Raw genomic sequence first — 17,452 nt, forward strand, 5'->3', positions numbered from 1 at the left:
AGACTATTCAGAGTTTTACTGGATAGTTTCATCATTGTAAATTTATTCTTTCTGCAGAGTTATTCTAAAGATTTTACTGATATTTGAGAGCGGTAAATTAAGCTTTTAAGACAGATCAAATTGAATGGTCATTCAGCATTGATATAAAGCTTACAGGGTCATTAGCTTTCTTTTTTTTTAATTTTTAATTTTTATTTTTTTATTATTTCAGCATATTGTGGGGGTACAAAAGTTTAGGTTATGTATATTGCCCATGCCCCCCCCCGCCCCCCAGTCAGAGCTTCAAACGTGTCCATCCCCCAGACAGTGCATCGCACTCATTATGTATGTATACACCCATCCGCTCCCCCACCCAGGGTCATTAGCTTTTAAAAATTATTCTAATGCATACATGTGGTCGTTATTCTTTATGGGTGTTGTGTCTAGAAATACTTACCTGCCCCTATTACTCTGTGCCCTACCAAGGAAATGATAGGTGATTCTATCTGAGAAATTTGATTATAGACTGTGATTGCGAACTTACATTATTTTATTTCCTGATTATTAAAAAAATTATTACAAAGTTCCTCAAGTGATCCATTGTGATTAAGTAGCTTTTCAGTATTAGACAACATTTTACTTTCTGTTCTAATTCTACCTTGAATATTCATGGATGTAAAAAATTTAATTTCTAAAAATGAAGTTCAATAAAAACAAGAAATGTCATCTGCTCAATCATGATCATACTAGCCTGAGATGTTGGAAGTTTACTTTTTTCTTGGTTTCATCTCACATGGAAATTCAGCCAAATATGTACTATTTATTTCTAGACAAAGCTCCTGTTACAAATCTCTGCTTCCTTTTATTAGAGAAAACTGGGTAGTCCGCTTAGACAACGAGTTCATCTTTTCTTTTCTCCTGATTTCTAGAAGAAACCTCAAAGGCTTGTTCACTATTTCTCTCTTCTGTTCTTCCCTACTTGCTACCTCATGGCTCTTCAGAGCCTAGAACCACCCCTGAAGTTAATAGTGAGTCCAAGAAGGAAAAAACCTTCAGTTATCTGAAGTTTCTCCTGTATCCTAAAATAAGCTTAGAATCAAAAGTCCTTTTGGGCTTTTTTATTGACTTTGTTCCCTCTTACATTTATTCCCCAGCAAAGTCTTGCAGTATTAGAAAAAGGGGAAGGAGGAAGATACTTGTTGCGAAGGTGCATTGATGTTTCTGTCCTCTTAGCATGTGCGGGTGCTGTGGTGGCTATTAGCTGGCTCTTCTACATTGTTTGTATTTGGTGGTTACCAGTGTCTTTGAGAAAGAAGGGAAAAATTGAGATTAACAACTGTATTTGTGTGAGAAGATTAAATAATTGGAGTGAGGAGGGTGATTTAGATGCTATCTATGTCTGGCAAAGTATGTCACCATGGACACTTTTTTCTGTGCCTCACTTTCAGTCTAATTACTGGAGAACTTAAAAAACAAAAACAAACAAACAAACAAAAAAACACCAGGAAAAAGGCACCAGCCTTGGGAATATATACCCTAAAAAGTATAGGGTAGATGATATATGTTAGTTTGCAAGTCCTGCAGGCAGAAAAGTGGATTGCACTGAATTTAAATGAATCACGTCATTTTCTCCTCTTAATTCTTTAAAAATGAACAGAAAAGCAGCTGTAAAGTAAATCCAGTAATTTTCATTATTTTAAATAAGGATGTTACTGGTGTTGATTTTTTAAAAAAAAAAATCATTTTGAAATAATTTTAGACCTATAAGAAGTTACAAAAATAGTTTAGAAAACAGTACCTTTGATCCAAGTACTCTAATTGATAGCATCTCACATAACCATAGTATGATATTAAAAGAAAATTGTCATTGGCACATTATTACTAACTATAGGCCTATTTAGATTTTACCAGTTTTTTCCAGTATGTAAACTTTTGGGATTAGCTTCACCTCCCCCCTCCCGCCCCCCACCCACAGAGCATAATGTCCTTGAGTGGTTTGGGCCATAATCCTGAAAGACACAATCCCGAACACCATAATCCATGGTCCCCAACCTTTTTGGCACTAGGGACTAGTTTCATGGAAAACAGTTTTTCCACGGATGGGAGTGAGGGAGGAGATGGTTTCGTTTGATTCAATTGTGTAATCAAACCTCTCTGCTAACGATAATCTGCATTTGCAGCCACTCCCCAGTGCTAGCTAGCATCACTGCCTCGGCTCCACCTCAGATCATCAGGCATTAGAGTCTCATAAGGGGCGTGTAACCTAGATCCCTCAAGTGCACAGTTTACAGCAGAATTCACGCTCCTATGAGAATCTAATGTCACTGCTGATCTGACAGGAGGTGGAGCTTATGCAGTGATACAAGCAATGGAGAGGGGCTGTAAATACAGATGAAGCTTCCCTGGCTAGCTTGCCCCTCACCGCCTACTGTGCGGCCCAGTTCCTAAAAGGCTGTGGACTGGTATTGTTCTATGGCCTGGGGTTTGGGGGCCACAGCCATAATTGCAATTGTTGAAATCCTGAAAGATCAAAATCCCTAAAATCTAAAATTCCCCAAAATCACAATCTCAAAAGATCAAAATCATGAAAATATAATCCTGGAAAAAATAATAAAAAGTTCTTTAAAAGACATTTATTTACATTTTAAAAAGAAGATTCATTTGAGAAACATAAAAATACAACAGAACACTTCATGTGCCACTTTACACAATAAAATAGGCAATAATATATTTTCACAAGCATAAACACTCAGGTATACTAGTGACAGTTGCGGTATAACAGTTATGAGCAGACAAAGTGTATTTATAAAGAAATAGAAAAAAAAAGTAAAATATATAAATGCGTATTACTATGGTTGGTACTTGTGGGCATCCAGCTTTGTAACTACAGTCATCTGAAATACCATGACAGACAGCCCAAGTCTTTTAATGAGATTGATGACAAATCTCATGAGCATACTCAGTCACCCAAAGAGATCTTGAGAAATGTTATCTTTCACAAATGCAGATATACAAAAAGAACATCTCTTCATTTATTGAGAAAGTTTCAGTGTTTTAAAGTTCACACATAATGATTACACACAAAACTAATGTTTTGATAATGCACTTTCATGGAGTGAAATTTGCAAAAAATGCATAAAACCAATTAGAACTCTCTGAAAGTCTTTAAACAATGTATACCTCCAGTCTTGGAAATGATGTGAAGATGAAATACATAACAGCAAATTGGCACTCTGTGTGAAGGGGCAGAAGTTGTACACAATTGTATAATTTGGCAGGGGAGGTTTCCTGTGCTTTTTTGCCTGTGTTTTCACTTCAATCTTCAAAACCCTCAGTGCATTTGTATTTGGAGAATAGTTGTGGTCTACAAATTTTGTAAGAGGGACATTGTCTATTTGAAAGTCCATTGCAATTAAGTGATTTTCTGCTTTTACAGCACCAATAATAATTAGTTTTTAAACCTTTTATCATTAAGTAGCCTTATACACATATCACAGCCTTTTATGAGGGAACAATTTCACATATCTTTTCCATTGTGTTGTAAGGAATACAGAAGGAAGGAATGATATTTGGCTTCCCCAGTACCAAATCTATATTAGTCAGGGTTCTCCTGAGAAACAGAACCAATAGGATATGTATATAGATATATAAGAGGGGATTTATTAGGAGAATTGGCTCAGATGATTATGGTGGCTGAGAAGTCCCATGACAGGCCGTGTGCAAACTGGAAACCCTGGGATGCCGGTAGTGTGGCTCAGTCCAAGTCCAAAGGCCTCAGGACCCTGGGAGCCACTGGTGGTGGTGTAAATCCTGGAGTTTAAAGGCTGGTAAGCCTGAAGTTCTGAGGTCCACAGCAGCAGAAAAAAAGTCTGTCCCAGCACTCAGAGACCAGTTTGCCTTCTGTATTTGTTTTCTTTGGGTCCCTGGCCGATTGGATGGTGGCCACCAACAATGAGGACAGATCTTTCCCACCTGGTCCACTCAGACTCACACACTAATCTCCACCCTCACAGACACACCCAAGATAGTGCTTTAGCAGGTTTCTAGGTATTCCTTAATCCAGTCAAGTTGACACTTAAAATTAAGTCCACAAATCCACCCTTTGTCAACTTGGCACCCGTATACGTCTCCTTAAACCATACTTAATTTTCACATAAAGACAATAACAAGGTAGTTCCAGCTACTGTGATGCAATTTACATGATACAATGATCCTGTGTACAACTGGAAACACTAATCCCTTTTCCAGGATTTGGCCTTCAGGAAAAATTCGGGATTTTAAACCTCTGGGATTATAATTTTAGAGATTTTAGGTGTTAGGAATTTTACAGTTTAGGGATTTTGATCATTTGGAATTGTGTCTTCTGGGATTATGATCAGCACTCATCCTTAAGATCCATTCAAATAGTTGCCGATATCAGTTGCTTGTTTTTTTTTTTTTTTTAATTGCTGAGTAGTGTTCCATTGTATGAATGCATCACAGTTTATCCATTCAGCTGGTGAAAGACATTTGGGTTATTTAAAAATTTTTTATTTGACATCCTGTGTCCTATAAGTTTTCAGCTTCTTTTCAAATTCTCACCTGGTCATCTGTAAGGAAGAGACTAGGGCAAGGGTTAAAAACAATGCAAAAAATTCTAGTTGCTAGTTTAGTAGTTGGGGGGAAGATGGAGTTCTATATATCAGCTACATGCAGGCTCTTGACTTTTCCTCATTTAAATTATTGTCTGTGCTGGTGTTATTTGAGAATCTATAGTTCACTGTAGAGCTTGACAAATAAACAAATTTTCATTGCTGAGTTAATCCATGTGCAGATGTGTACTTGTCCCTTGATATGATTCACCTTTTGCCAGAATAGAATTCCTTCTGAGAAAGCGTGAAATTATCTTCTCTCACCGTAGTGCCTCTGTCCTCACAAACATATGATTCCTAGCTACATTCTGAAAAGTCTATACTCAGACCCAGTTTGAAGCAGTCATACCTGTGCATGTGTATGCAGGAATTGGGGAACATGACCGTCAGGTGGATATTATTTAGCTTTTTTGTGTAGGTGACGTAGTGATGAGGGTCATGGCAAGAAAGGGCAGGGGATACGTTCACATAGAGTAATTGAAGAGAATTTAATGTAGGACCTATTGACAATTGTGTTGTCACGATTAAGAAAAATTCCCAAGAGATGGTGAATCATCTCATCATGGCTAATGTCCTTGGCCTGCAGAGATAAGAGGAGGGAGAAGAGAGAGCATCTATATTATAAATAGGGCTGCCTAAGGGGAGCCAGGACCTTCAGAAGAGGCATGCAGGTAACCTGTGGCAATCCTGCAGGAAAGTGTCTGGGGAATACATTCCCTGACTTTGCTCTGTTTTCACCCTCTGATCTACCAGTGTCTCTCATTGGTTGAAGCCAACCAGAAGCCAGAGAACAAGGGGGCCTATTGATGCATTTCTCAAAGGTTAATCTTTCAGAACACAGAGCAGGGTTGAGAAAGGTGGTGAGTAGATCTGGAGGGGAAAATGGAAAACATCCCACACAGGTGTTCTCTAAGCTTTGAATGGAGAAGCTTGGTTGCATCTAGAGTGGTTCTATATAGAAACAGAATTGGGTACCTAATAGATGTTACAGTGAGTATGTGTCACCTTTATTATGGTCATTTAAAGGACACTTTTAGATCTATTCAGAATGAAATTCCAGTGTAGTTAGGTGGATCCCTGCTTTTTGTTCCTATAAGGGACAGTTGCAGTGGTTTTCTTTCTTATTTTCCACTCCATATGATTTGTTTAGTTTTAATGTTTCTTTGTTTTGTTTTGTTTTGTTTTTTTGTTTCTGTATTGGGCAACCTCTAGTGGTCCTTAGGAAAATGACATTTGAATATAAGCCTATAGTCTTACCAAATGTTTTGTTTGGGCATCCTATAGTCTTCTAATACCACATTGCTGTGTTATTTTATAATAAGTAAAATGTCAGGCAATAAAGATTTGGACTTAATTAGAAGAAACACAATCAAATAATAAAGGAATATTTTATTTTTAAGTAATTGTACTCATATTGCTACAGAATGATGGATAGTTATGATAGTCCTCTTTGAAAACACCTAAATGCCAAGAAGAAGCCAGTTCCATGAAAATCTGGGACTGATATGTTCCAAGTAGAAAGAATAACAAATGCAGTGGCCCTGACTTAGATATCAACTTTGTGTTTTGAGGAATGAAAAGAGACCTCATGGAAGTGTGGCTTCCGCATAGCAAGGAGTGAGTGTGGTAGAGATGAGCTCAGAGAGAGTCACGGGCTAGATCGTAGAAAGCCTTGATCATGGTCAGAAGTTATGATTTTATTCTACATTGAAAAACCATCGGAAGATGTTAGGGAAGGGAATGACAAAATTCTGGCTTCTGGACAGAGGAAAATTTATAGTGGTATTTAAGAGGAAAAGAAACCAAGAAACTAGTTTTTACATTAGTTTATATGGGAAAGAGAGAAGACAAAAAACTATGTAAGTTGCAGTGAAAATAGAAATGAATGGATTTGGGATATATTTGGAAGGTGGAGTCATGAGGTCTTGCTAATGGATTACATGTAAGAAATGAGAGAAAGAGAGGAGCTAAGAATGACTCTTAAGTTTTTGAGCTTGAGCAACCGGGTGCTATGTTCTAATTTGGGGAAGACTAAGAAAGGGATGGGCATCAAGAGTTTTCTTTTTACCATGTGAAGTTTGGCCAGAAATAGAGCTTAGTTCTTTGTATATTAGTTGAGAATGAATGTTTCTCTTCTAACATATTGTATAACTCTACTTTTGGTCTGTTTTTATCCTCTTAGCTTTGGAGGAATTTTTTACATCACTTGTGAAGCAAGAAATGGTGAATATGCCTCGTGGGATATATCACTCTGCATTAAAAGGAGGTGCCCGCACAGACCAAGGGAAGACTGTAGCAGGAATCCCCAATTTTATATTGAAAATGTATGAAACAAACAAGCAACCAGGATTGAAACCTGGCTTTGCAGGTAAGGACAGTGCATAGTATCAAGGTACAGGTTTTTTTGTTGTTGTTTGTTTTTTTTTTTTTTTTTTTTACAGAATCTCACTCTGTTGCCCAGGCTAGAGTGCTATGGCATCAGCCTAGCTCACAGCAACCTCAAACTCCTGGGCTCAAGCAATCCTTCTGCCTCAGCCTCCCGAGTAGCTGGGACTACAGGCATGCACCACCATGCCCGGCTAATTTTTTCCATATATTTTTAGTTGTCCAGCTAATTTCTTTCTGTTTTTAGTAGAGACGGGGTCTTGCTCTTGCTCAGGCTGTTCTTGAACTCCTGAGCTCAAACAATCCTCCCATCTCGGCCTCCCAGAGTGCTAGGATTACAGGCGTGAGCCACCGCGCCCAGCCAAGGTACAGGTTTTTAATATAATGATTTAACTTCCACTTCCAGGTAAGATATAATGGGTCATGGGCATTGCTCCTGCAAAGATCCAGACATAGCTATATAAACTATAAATAATCGCATTTTAAAAGGCATCAGAGAGTCATAGAAGCAAAGACAAATAGATGGACTAAAATTCCCAAATAGGCAGAACATTGTAGATTTTGTTTCCCCCTGCCTCTCCATTTGGGGATATTCACTCATTCTGGTTGTGTCCTGGAATTGGGGCTTGGCCTAGGCAGAGGCCTGGCCTGTTGGAGGAAAAACGAAACTACTGGAACTTTTAGTGGTTGTATGGGGCTAAGGTGACAAATTAGAGATTTTCCTTATAAGATATTTGCTGAATTTTGAGCTTGTAGCAAAAGCTAGGCTGAAAACTTCTGAACAGCAAAGCAAAATCTCCTTTAGTCTTGTGGTGCTCAGGAAATGAAGACTAGCTAGGAGAATGGGCCTGAAAACAAAATACCCAAGAGGTGAAAGCTCTAGAGGGAGTGGTGACTTGGTACTGAAGTTCTACAGCTGCTCTCACCTGGGTGCACTTACTAATTTGGGCCCAGCTGGAGGCTGAGTATTTGGGCTCATCCTTAGCAAGAGCCTGGTGCAGCAAGAGACTGGAGGGGGAGAAACCAACAGCAATCTTGGCATTCATGTGGTGCTGGAGTGACAAAACTTAGAACTTGCGGGACCTCAGACACACAGCCTGTTTTTCCCTTGAGATATTTGCCAAATTTTGAAGCTTTATGGGATGGCAAGCTAAAGAGCTAAGCTGGAAACTTCTGAGGACAGACCTGAATCTCCTATAATCTTTCCAGACTGTGAAGTCAATTAAATATCTTGTGTCAGGGGGAGTTGGTGGGGAGAGACATGCCCTAGCAACAGGAGTAAACCAGGGGTAAACTGAGATTTACCAAAACTATAGTCAAGCCTTACCTAGATCAATCCTTGATAAAGTTGTGGTGATCAGTCCTTCCCCCAATCTGCCTAATGGAGGGGAGAAGAAAACTACTCTCTGATAAACAATAACATCTTTTAGAGCTTCTGTAGTTCTTTTATACACTGCCCAGCATACAATGGAAAAGTACTAGACATATGAAAAAGGAAAAAGCTAGAAACGAAGGAGACAATCATGGAGGTAAAGAAGTCACTCCATTAGGAAAATACCACAATTCTAATTGGTATACATGAAACAACATGGCTTCAAAATACATGACAAAAATGAACAGACTTAAAAGAAGAAATAGACAAACCCACAATAATAATGGAAACTTTAAAATATCTTTTTCTGTAGTTGGCAGAGTAAGAAGACAAATCGGTAAGCTTACAAAATATCAGAGCAACACTATGAACGAACTTTACTGACATAGAAAACACTGTACCTTACAATGATAGATTTAATATTCTTTTTAACTATACATGGAAAATTTATCAAAATGATCATATCCTGGACCATAAACTTCAATAAATTTCAAAATATTGAAGTCACTTAAGAATCTGTTCTCTGATGACAATGGGATTAAGCTGGAAATAAATAACAAAAAGATAACTAGAATATCTCTAGTGGGTTGAAAATTGAACAGTATACTTATAATCCATGAATCAAAAAAAAAAATCAAAATGTAAGTTAGAAAATAGTTTGAATGATAATGAAGACAAGCTATATAACTTGTGGGATGTAACTTAAATAGTTTTTAGAGGGAAATTTACACCTTCAGTGTATATATTAGAAAAAAAGAAAGGCAAATAATCATGATTTAAACTTCCATTTCAAGAGGCTTGAAAAGGAAGAGCAAATCAAATTTAAAGAATAAAGGAAGAAATAATAAAGATAATAAAATCAGTGTAATAGAAAACATATAAAATAAAGAAAATCAGTAAAGCCAAAAGTTGATTCTCTGAAAAATTTAACAAAATTGATAAAGCTATTGTAAATCTGGATAATAAAATACAGAAAACGTAGATTATCAGGAGCAACAAAGGAAATACCAGTTCAGACACTATGATATTCAAAGAAAAAAATATTATGAAGAAATTTTAGCTTATATTTTTCACAATTTAGATGAGCTTTAGAAGTCCCTCAAAATATAAAACTTACCAAAACTGACAGGAGAAATAGACTATGCAAATAATTTGATATGTATTAAAGATATTGAATCTGTAATCTCAGAGCCTTCCAACAAAGAAAACCCTAGCTGCAGATGGCTTCCTTGATGAACTCTTCCAAAAAGTTAAGAGAAAAATAACAGTGATTTTAGAATAGATTAAGATCTATTCTGAGGAAAAAAAAAAAAAAAAGAATAACAGCAAATAGAAAAAATAGGAACATTCTTTTTAGGGGACCACTAGCATAATCTTAATGCCAAAACCCTATGAGTACTTTACAAGAAGGAAATGTTACAGACCAATCTTTTCTGTGAACATAAATGCAAAAATCTGGAACCAAATATTAGAAAATTGAATTAAGCAAAGAATAATACATAACAATTAAGTGAGGTAAACTTAACGTTTGAAAAGCAATATAATTCACTGCATTAAGAGAAAAAGGCAGAATGATTGTTAAATGGTCTCAGTGCAGAAAAAGCCTTTGAAAAATTTATCATCTATTCACCATATCAAAAAGATTCTCATTAAACTACAAATAGAACTTACTTTATTCTGATATAGAACATCTACCATGTCATATTTGTACTTAATACTGAAATATTGAACTTTTCTGAGATTTGAAAAAGATATGGATGCTTGTTACTACCACTATTATTCAATATTGTACTGGAGGCCATCGCTAGTGCAATAAGCCAAGAAAAAGAATTAAAAGTCATAAGGATTAGAAATGAAGAAATAGTCATTATTTGCAGATGACATGATTATATACATAGAAAACCCAAAATAATCTACAGACTAATTGCTAGGATTAATAAATGAATTCAGCAAGGTTATTGCATACCTACAAAGGTGAATATATAAAAATCAATTGTATGTTTTTATATACCATAACAAATGGAAAAATCTAAAAAATATACTATTATAATAGCATCAAAAAATATCAAGTACCCAGAATAAATTTAGCAAAAAGTATATATAATGTGTACACTGAAAGTTATAAAATATTATTGAGAAAAATTAAACAAGTCTCAATGAATATAGTGATCTACCATGTTTATGGATTAGAAGACTGCATGTTGTAAAAATGTCAGTTCTCCCCAAATTAATATATAGATTTAATGCAATTCTAATTAATATCCCAGTAGGTTTTGAAAACTGACAATTTGATTCTGAAATTTGTGTGTAAATGCAAAAGGCCAAGAATAGCCAAGGCAACATGGAAGGACAAGTTAGGAGGGTATACATTACTAGATATCAAGACCTCTTATAAAGCCACAATAATTGACAGTGTAGTGTTAGTGCAAGAATTGACATACTGACCAATGGAAGAATATAGGATGTTCAGAAACACACACAAGGTTACCAGATTTATGACAAAGGTGACACTGCAGTGCTAAAGAGAAAAGGGATGGTCTTTTCAACAAATGATCCTGTAATTTAAAACACTAATTATAAAAAGAATGACAAGTTATATTAAAATTAAGAAGAGCTATTAGTTAAAATGTACCATTAATGAAGACTGAACAGGCAACTGACAGAGTGCAGGAAGGAATTTACAATACATATGTCTGAAAATGGACTTATATCCAGAATACACACACACACAGAAAAAAAAAACTCTTGCAAATCAACAAGAAAAACACATAGAAGAATAGGAAAAACAATAGAACAGACACTTGAAAAAGAGCATATTCAAATGTTCAATGAAGACATGAGAAGATGGTCCACTTCATCAGCATCAGAAAAATGCAAGTTAAAACTACAATAAGATACCACTACATACCTACCGGAATGGCTAAAATGAAAAAAGATGGGAAACATGATGTATTGGTAAATATGTGAAGTGACCAGAACTGCTGTTGGGAATGTAAGTTAATACAAGTTTGGAAGACTGGTACATAACAAATTTATACCCTGTTTTTCCTAGTTATTTCATTCTTAGGGGTAAACGAAAATGAAGCCACCAAAAGACATACACTATAATATTCGTAGCAGCATTATTTGAATATTCCTGAACTTGAAAGCTGCCTAACTGCCTGTTGACAGTAAAATGGGTAAATAAATCGTAGTATATTCACATGATGGACTATTATTCAGCAATGAGGATGAATATACTACAATTGCCAGTAACAATATGAATGATTCCCACAATTATGTTGAATGAAAGAAGCCAAATAAAACGTGTACACAAGTCTAATTCCATTTATATACAGTACCAAAGTAGGCAGAATGGTGATAGAAGTTATGCTACCTTTGCAGTGGAGTGCGTGTGGCTGGAAGGAGCCATGAGGAAGGGCTTCAGAGATGTCGATCATGTTTTGTTTCTTGATATTTTAAATGTTACCTTTTTATATCTCTTATATTTTTTCTATTTTGAGACACAATAGTTGAAAATCATAACTTGCTTAGCAAATTATCTTTTCATTTATAAGTCTCTATCCAGATTGATTATGGATTGCTGGGCATATAATTAATAAGGTTTTGCCATTAGAAATGTTTTATAAATTTTTTTTTTTTTTTAAGGTGGTATGTTATTTTGCTATGATGTTGCAATGTATCAGAGTAAAGACGGCAAACCATTGAATAGACTTACAGCCAGTAGAGGGAGAAGTTTCAAGCAGACATCACTTGCTCTTGTACATGAGGTAGGTTCCCCTATTCTCCAAGGGCCTATTCTTTGTATAAGCTTAGGGTAGCCCTCCTTCTCTTTATGTTTATGAAATTGGGTGTTAGAAGAGTTATTGATTTTTCAGTTTGTTCAGCTTTTTAGTTGTTAGATTGGAGTGGTGACTTCTAAGATCCTCACAGGTTGGACTGGAAACCATTGCTCTTTGTATTTTGAAGTGTATTTTGCTTTGTGTAATTGTCAATACTTCTCAAGAACTGTGTGTTAGCTAAATCAAGTAATTTTCAATGCCATGGAGAACAAGCTGTTTAATGTAATCTGTGGTAAATTCCTTTGGAAAGTAAAACTTTGAATTCTTTTGACTTGTCCTAGAATGAAATTCTCCCATGTTACTTTTGGACGAATCACAAATTCAAGCCTGATTTGGGTTTGGCCTGACATACCAGGAGCAGTGCATAATTGTTGTCTTGTTTAGACTTCTCTAAAACTGAAGTGCCCTCTTTCTTTGCTCCTTTGAACTGAGGACAATCTGTGGTCATTTCAGATCTACTAGGGCTTCTCCACGCTCAAGTGACTGTCCTCTTCTATTCTGCTTTATACCTCCTTCTCATCCCGAGGTTAACTTGGCTCATCTTGAAGAGGAAGCTGAAGGTGAATGACAGTTTCCTTCCCTGAAATTTGCTGCCAGTCTTGTCATCCTTTGGCATTTCTAACTCTGACATGACACTCTCACCTAAATTAGGTGATTCTGCTTTGTCCATGGATGAGAATGGCAGTCCTGCTTCATTATTTTCTCCATCCTTGGGCGCATGCAAATTTTCCTGATCCAGCTGCTGCTACCCAACCATATTTCTGCCTCAGCAATAGGTAATGAGCTGTATTTTCATTTTTATTTCAGAAAAACCTTATCCAGACTTACTGGCAGCTCTACTCTGAATGAAATCTTTAGCTCGTTCCCTTTCTTTCCTTCTTTTTTTCTTTTCTAAGTGGTCATCATTTGATTCTTTTTGCCTAATAAGTTAATTAGTTTTTTCCTGCCTCCTTTAAATTTATCCCCCAGATGCTCAAAAGTACATATGATATAACCAATCATTTGAAATATAAAAAGTGCATTTGCCTTTTTCTTTCAGTTTCTTTATTTTAAAAACATATTTCTTATAAAGTACATGTAGTAGTGTTAGCATTTATGCAATATGAAACAATTAGATGAAAATTGTGAATAATAATGGGGAGAAGTGGTATCTGTGCTTATTACAGATTCCCACTAGAAAATACTCTGAAAAGTATGGTTTGCTGTATTTTAGATACTCCATAATTACCATGTGGATGTGAGTTGTTATGGTAACTGGGTTTCCCCCTTCTATTAAATAACAGAGTAAATGGTTGCTTGAAATGTGATTGAATTGTCAGCTTTCAAGCTAATGTTATCCTGATGGGATACAGGGTGGGTGAGAAAGAGGGAGAGAGGGAGAAAGGGAAGGAGGGAGGGAAGGGGATAGAGAGAGAATATTAAATGTCCAGAACACACCTGCAAAGAGATGAGTGTCATTTTACATTAAAATGGTGTCCTTCCTTTTCTTCTTCTCACTATTTGTCAGGGGACAGGAATAACAAAAATTTATTTTGTGCCAACAAAATTACTGTTGACAGAAAATGGAAGCCTGTTATTTCTTATGTATAAACAATGGGACATTGAGTGGCTTTTGGGGTCTGTAACATTAAGTGCAAATGGTTTTTCTTCTGGGAATGTGGGAAGAATGTGTGTGTGTCACAAAGCCAAACGTAGTGGTTCAGTGTTCATCTGTGTGTCTGTGTAGAGACTAAAATTAAATACTTTTATTTTGATAATAAAGAGTACATCTGGGGAGCATGAAAGATGCCTTTATGAGATTGGGGTTTTAAAATTAATAGCAAATACTTAGTTTTCCTGTCAATTTTTACATGCTGCTCTGCCTATCCTAGTTTAACAGTCAAAGAACCTCCTCTAAAGTTTGTCTTACTTGATTTATAATATTTAATGAAGGGCTGTTAAAATGAATATTTCTTGTAGATGGAATAATTATATCTGTTAAAATCACTCAAGAGGCAGAACACACCACTAAATTTCTGGGCAAAGTATCCTGAACAGTAAATTAACTAATTAGATGGCCATGTAGTCCCCTCAGGCAAAACATGTATCAGTGAACAAATATGATTACGTTTCCATTTTCTCTCCCAACATTTTCCTATGTTTGTGAATTGTATTTCTAAAAAGGATATGTTCTGTCAAGCTGATATTTCAGGTACTTAATTAGAACCTATATGATACAAATGAAAAAGTTTGGGGAATTTAAAAATATAAGGTTTATAATACCTGCTTTAAAATTTTGCCTGGTCACTCACTGTTTTTATCTGGAATTAAACATTTCCTGGCCGGAACACTTTGGACATACTTTTATAAAATCTCAAATAACTGGTTTTCTCAACAACTCATGTTTGAGTTTGGCTGTATCTATTTTGAAAAGTTTTTTAACATTGTATCTCCAGAATGATTGAAAGTTGAACATCATAATTTTCTGTGATTACTCACTTATGATAGTATGGTTTTCACATGACAAAATTTGTTTTAAAGAGAATGCTGTGTATTTAATTCTGTTAAACTCAGCAGGTACTTAATTGAACCTTTACGTGCAAGACACTGGTATGGGTACCATGGGAAGGATTCCAACATAAGTGGGACATGATCTGTGCTCCTTAGGATTATATGAAATTAAAGTCTCTACACAAATAATCTAAGACGGAATCTGTGCAGTGTTACAAGAGAGGCATATAATGTACTGGAAGTATAGAAATGGGAGAAATTATTTCAGTAAGTAGATAATGGGAGGAAGACAGGGCATTGAAGGCAGAAGGAGCAGTGAGAGCAAAGGTCCTGTAAAGTACAGGACAAGCGTGGGAATTGGGTCATAACTCAGTGTAGCCAGATTGTGGGTTATATGAAAGAGAGGAGCAAGAAATCAAGTGGGGTAATGGGAGGTCTTGGCCAACACAGTTACTTCTTAAAATGAATAGTGTCCTTTTGATTCTAAAAAACTAAGCATTTTACAAGAGTTTGGACTTATTCTTTAATGAACCATCAAAGTGTTTTTTTTATTATAAAAGAAGTTTTGTGTTAATGTAATAGCAGCAGCACCATTTAGGATATGTTAGAAGGAAGAAAGATTTTATGGTGTTAAGAGATCAGTTAGGTGGCATGGTGGTAAGCTAGGCAGGAATTAGGACCAACCCATTGGAGAAAGTAGGGACATATATAATAAACGTTTCAGAAGTAGACTTGCCAGTGGAGTTAGGGGCAAGGCAGAGCCCAGGATAAATCAGAAATTTCAAACATGGGTAACTGGGATATTGTTAGGTGATACTGACAGAAACAGGAAAGATAAAAGGAAGAGTAGATTTTGAATGATGATGGCATAGAAGTGTGCAGAGTGTGCAGTGAGGTTTCAGCTTCATGATTTGAAATTATTTTATTGATTGGGTTTTCTTCAAAGACTTCTCACAAGAATAGCAAGTTAGATATAATTTTCATACTTTATAAATGCTAATTTTTTAACCTAGCAACATTAACCTAAAATATAGGCAATGTGGGTGGCTACACAGAATATTAAATGAAATAGCATCCTAAAATATGTTTTTGCCAAATATGGTCAGAGTCCCTTTTGCCTGTGATGCACCTACAACATAAGGCATAGCTTTCTTCAGACTATCTCCCTAAGTCTCTCGGCATTAAGGGAAAGAGCAAGAGAGGGCATTTTTTTAAAGAGATTTAGGCACACCTAACTGCACAGAACACTAAAACTGGGGTATAATCCCATAACACACAGGGAGTTCAGGCTGGCATCTAGGCTGAAGCATTCTACTGCGTCCCTGCACCCACCTTAAGCTGTGGTTGGAACAGCAGGAAGAGGATTAGCTTTAACCTTCAGTTTATAACCTCTTTTTAAATAGGTTTCCTGGCATGAATGTCTTCATTTTTAGAGACTCAACATTTCATTTGCTTGTTTTCATGTACATTTTTTCCATAATCCTTTCCTTTTTTAACTCAAGTTTAAGAAGCAGTCGAAACCATTGTCTTCCCCCAAAATTGCTCTTTTTGCCAATTTGCTGAGGCTGTGCAGATCATTTGGCAGGAAAATTTAAAAATATTTTGAGGTTCTACAATGAGAGATAAAAGTTTTAGTTGTGGTGTTTCTTTTAAATCCAGGTCTCAAAATGGGGCTTAAAGACGGTTAATATACTTTATGAAAAGGGAACAGAATTGATAGGAAAAAAGTTAAAGAAGATTGCCCACATTTTGGAAACAGAGAGTGGGACCAAGAACTGATTAATGTCTCCCCTGCTGGAAACATGGCCTAGGTTATAGTTTTCTTCCTGGGTAACAGCAGAAGCAGCAGGAGTTGGAGCACTCATTCCTTCAAGGATTTTTGTTGACAAATTGACAAGGCTCCCCTCACCCTGCTTGGCAGTGTACTTAATCAGAAAAAGAAAGCCCTGTCTTTATAATTTTTTTAAAGTTCACTTCATGGTCTTGAGTATCTGTTTCATACTGTTTGAGTGTCTAATTAAAAAAAAAAAACAGTGTCATGAGAGGTGACAGATAGTTGGAATTAATCTCTTTGTTCTCTTCATTCCCATGGATTCTTCATAGTTTTGCTTTATAGTCTATTTGTGCCTATTTCTGGCTCTCTTACTAGCTAGAAAGCTCTCTGCAGGTTGATGATCCTCTCATCTGCCCACAGTACCTTGTGTATAGTAGGCCCTCACTGAGACTGGGATTGAAAAACAGAGAGAGGCTGTCATCTCCCCTGTCACGAGGCACTTGAGAATGTTAGTTCTTGTAATGCAATGTCCTTAAACTCTAGTTATCATGATTTTAGTATAATTATATATAACTTTGTCATTTTTTTTTTTTCTTTTTTTGCCTCTAGGACACAGACTGAAGTTTTAGTTGTTTGACTTTAGGTGAGATGAGTTACAGGAAACATGAAATGTGATGCACTGTGACTGTTTTTCTTGAGTGATCTTTCTTTAACAGAGGCAGACCTCGGGAAGATTTGTTGCAAGATAGCCGTATACTAAGAGGTAGAAACAGAAATGACTATGAAAACCAGATGTTTTGTCTGGGCCTCTGTTGAGAAACAGGGTTTCCGTGTTGGCATATATCATTTTTCTCTTGTTTACCCACACTGATTAAAGGGCATTTATCTAGTGGTGTGCACAATTGCTGTGTGCAGTACTCATTTGCATGCTCTTACCACCATGGTTTCTACACAACATGATATTTCTGCTGGCAAGTTA

At 36.3% G+C, this 17,452-nt stretch overlaps 1 protein-coding gene across 4 annotated transcripts in view; it reads left to right on the forward strand.

Annotated features, from left to right (window-relative positions):
* Positions 1–17,452, forward strand: part of FOCAD (focadhesin) — a 267,132-nt gene that overhangs the window by 174,649 nt on the left and 75,031 nt on the right. For all 4 annotated transcript variants that reach the window (XM_069474243.1, XM_069474246.1, XM_069474245.1 and 1 more), the window contains 2 exons: positions 6,793–6,978; positions 12,016–12,137. In XM_069474243.1, coding sequence (XP_069330344.1) covers positions 6,793–6,978; positions 12,016–12,137 — 308 coding nt within the window. The remainder of the gene's footprint in view (positions 1–6,792; positions 6,979–12,015; positions 12,138–17,452) is intronic.

Source organism: Eulemur rufifrons, chromosome 7 (genome assembly GCF_041146395.1).
Source record: "Eulemur rufifrons isolate Redbay chromosome 7, OSU_ERuf_1, whole genome shotgun sequence".
In the NCBI taxonomy this organism is placed as follows: domain Eukaryota; kingdom Metazoa; phylum Chordata; class Mammalia; order Primates; family Lemuridae; genus Eulemur; species Eulemur rufifrons.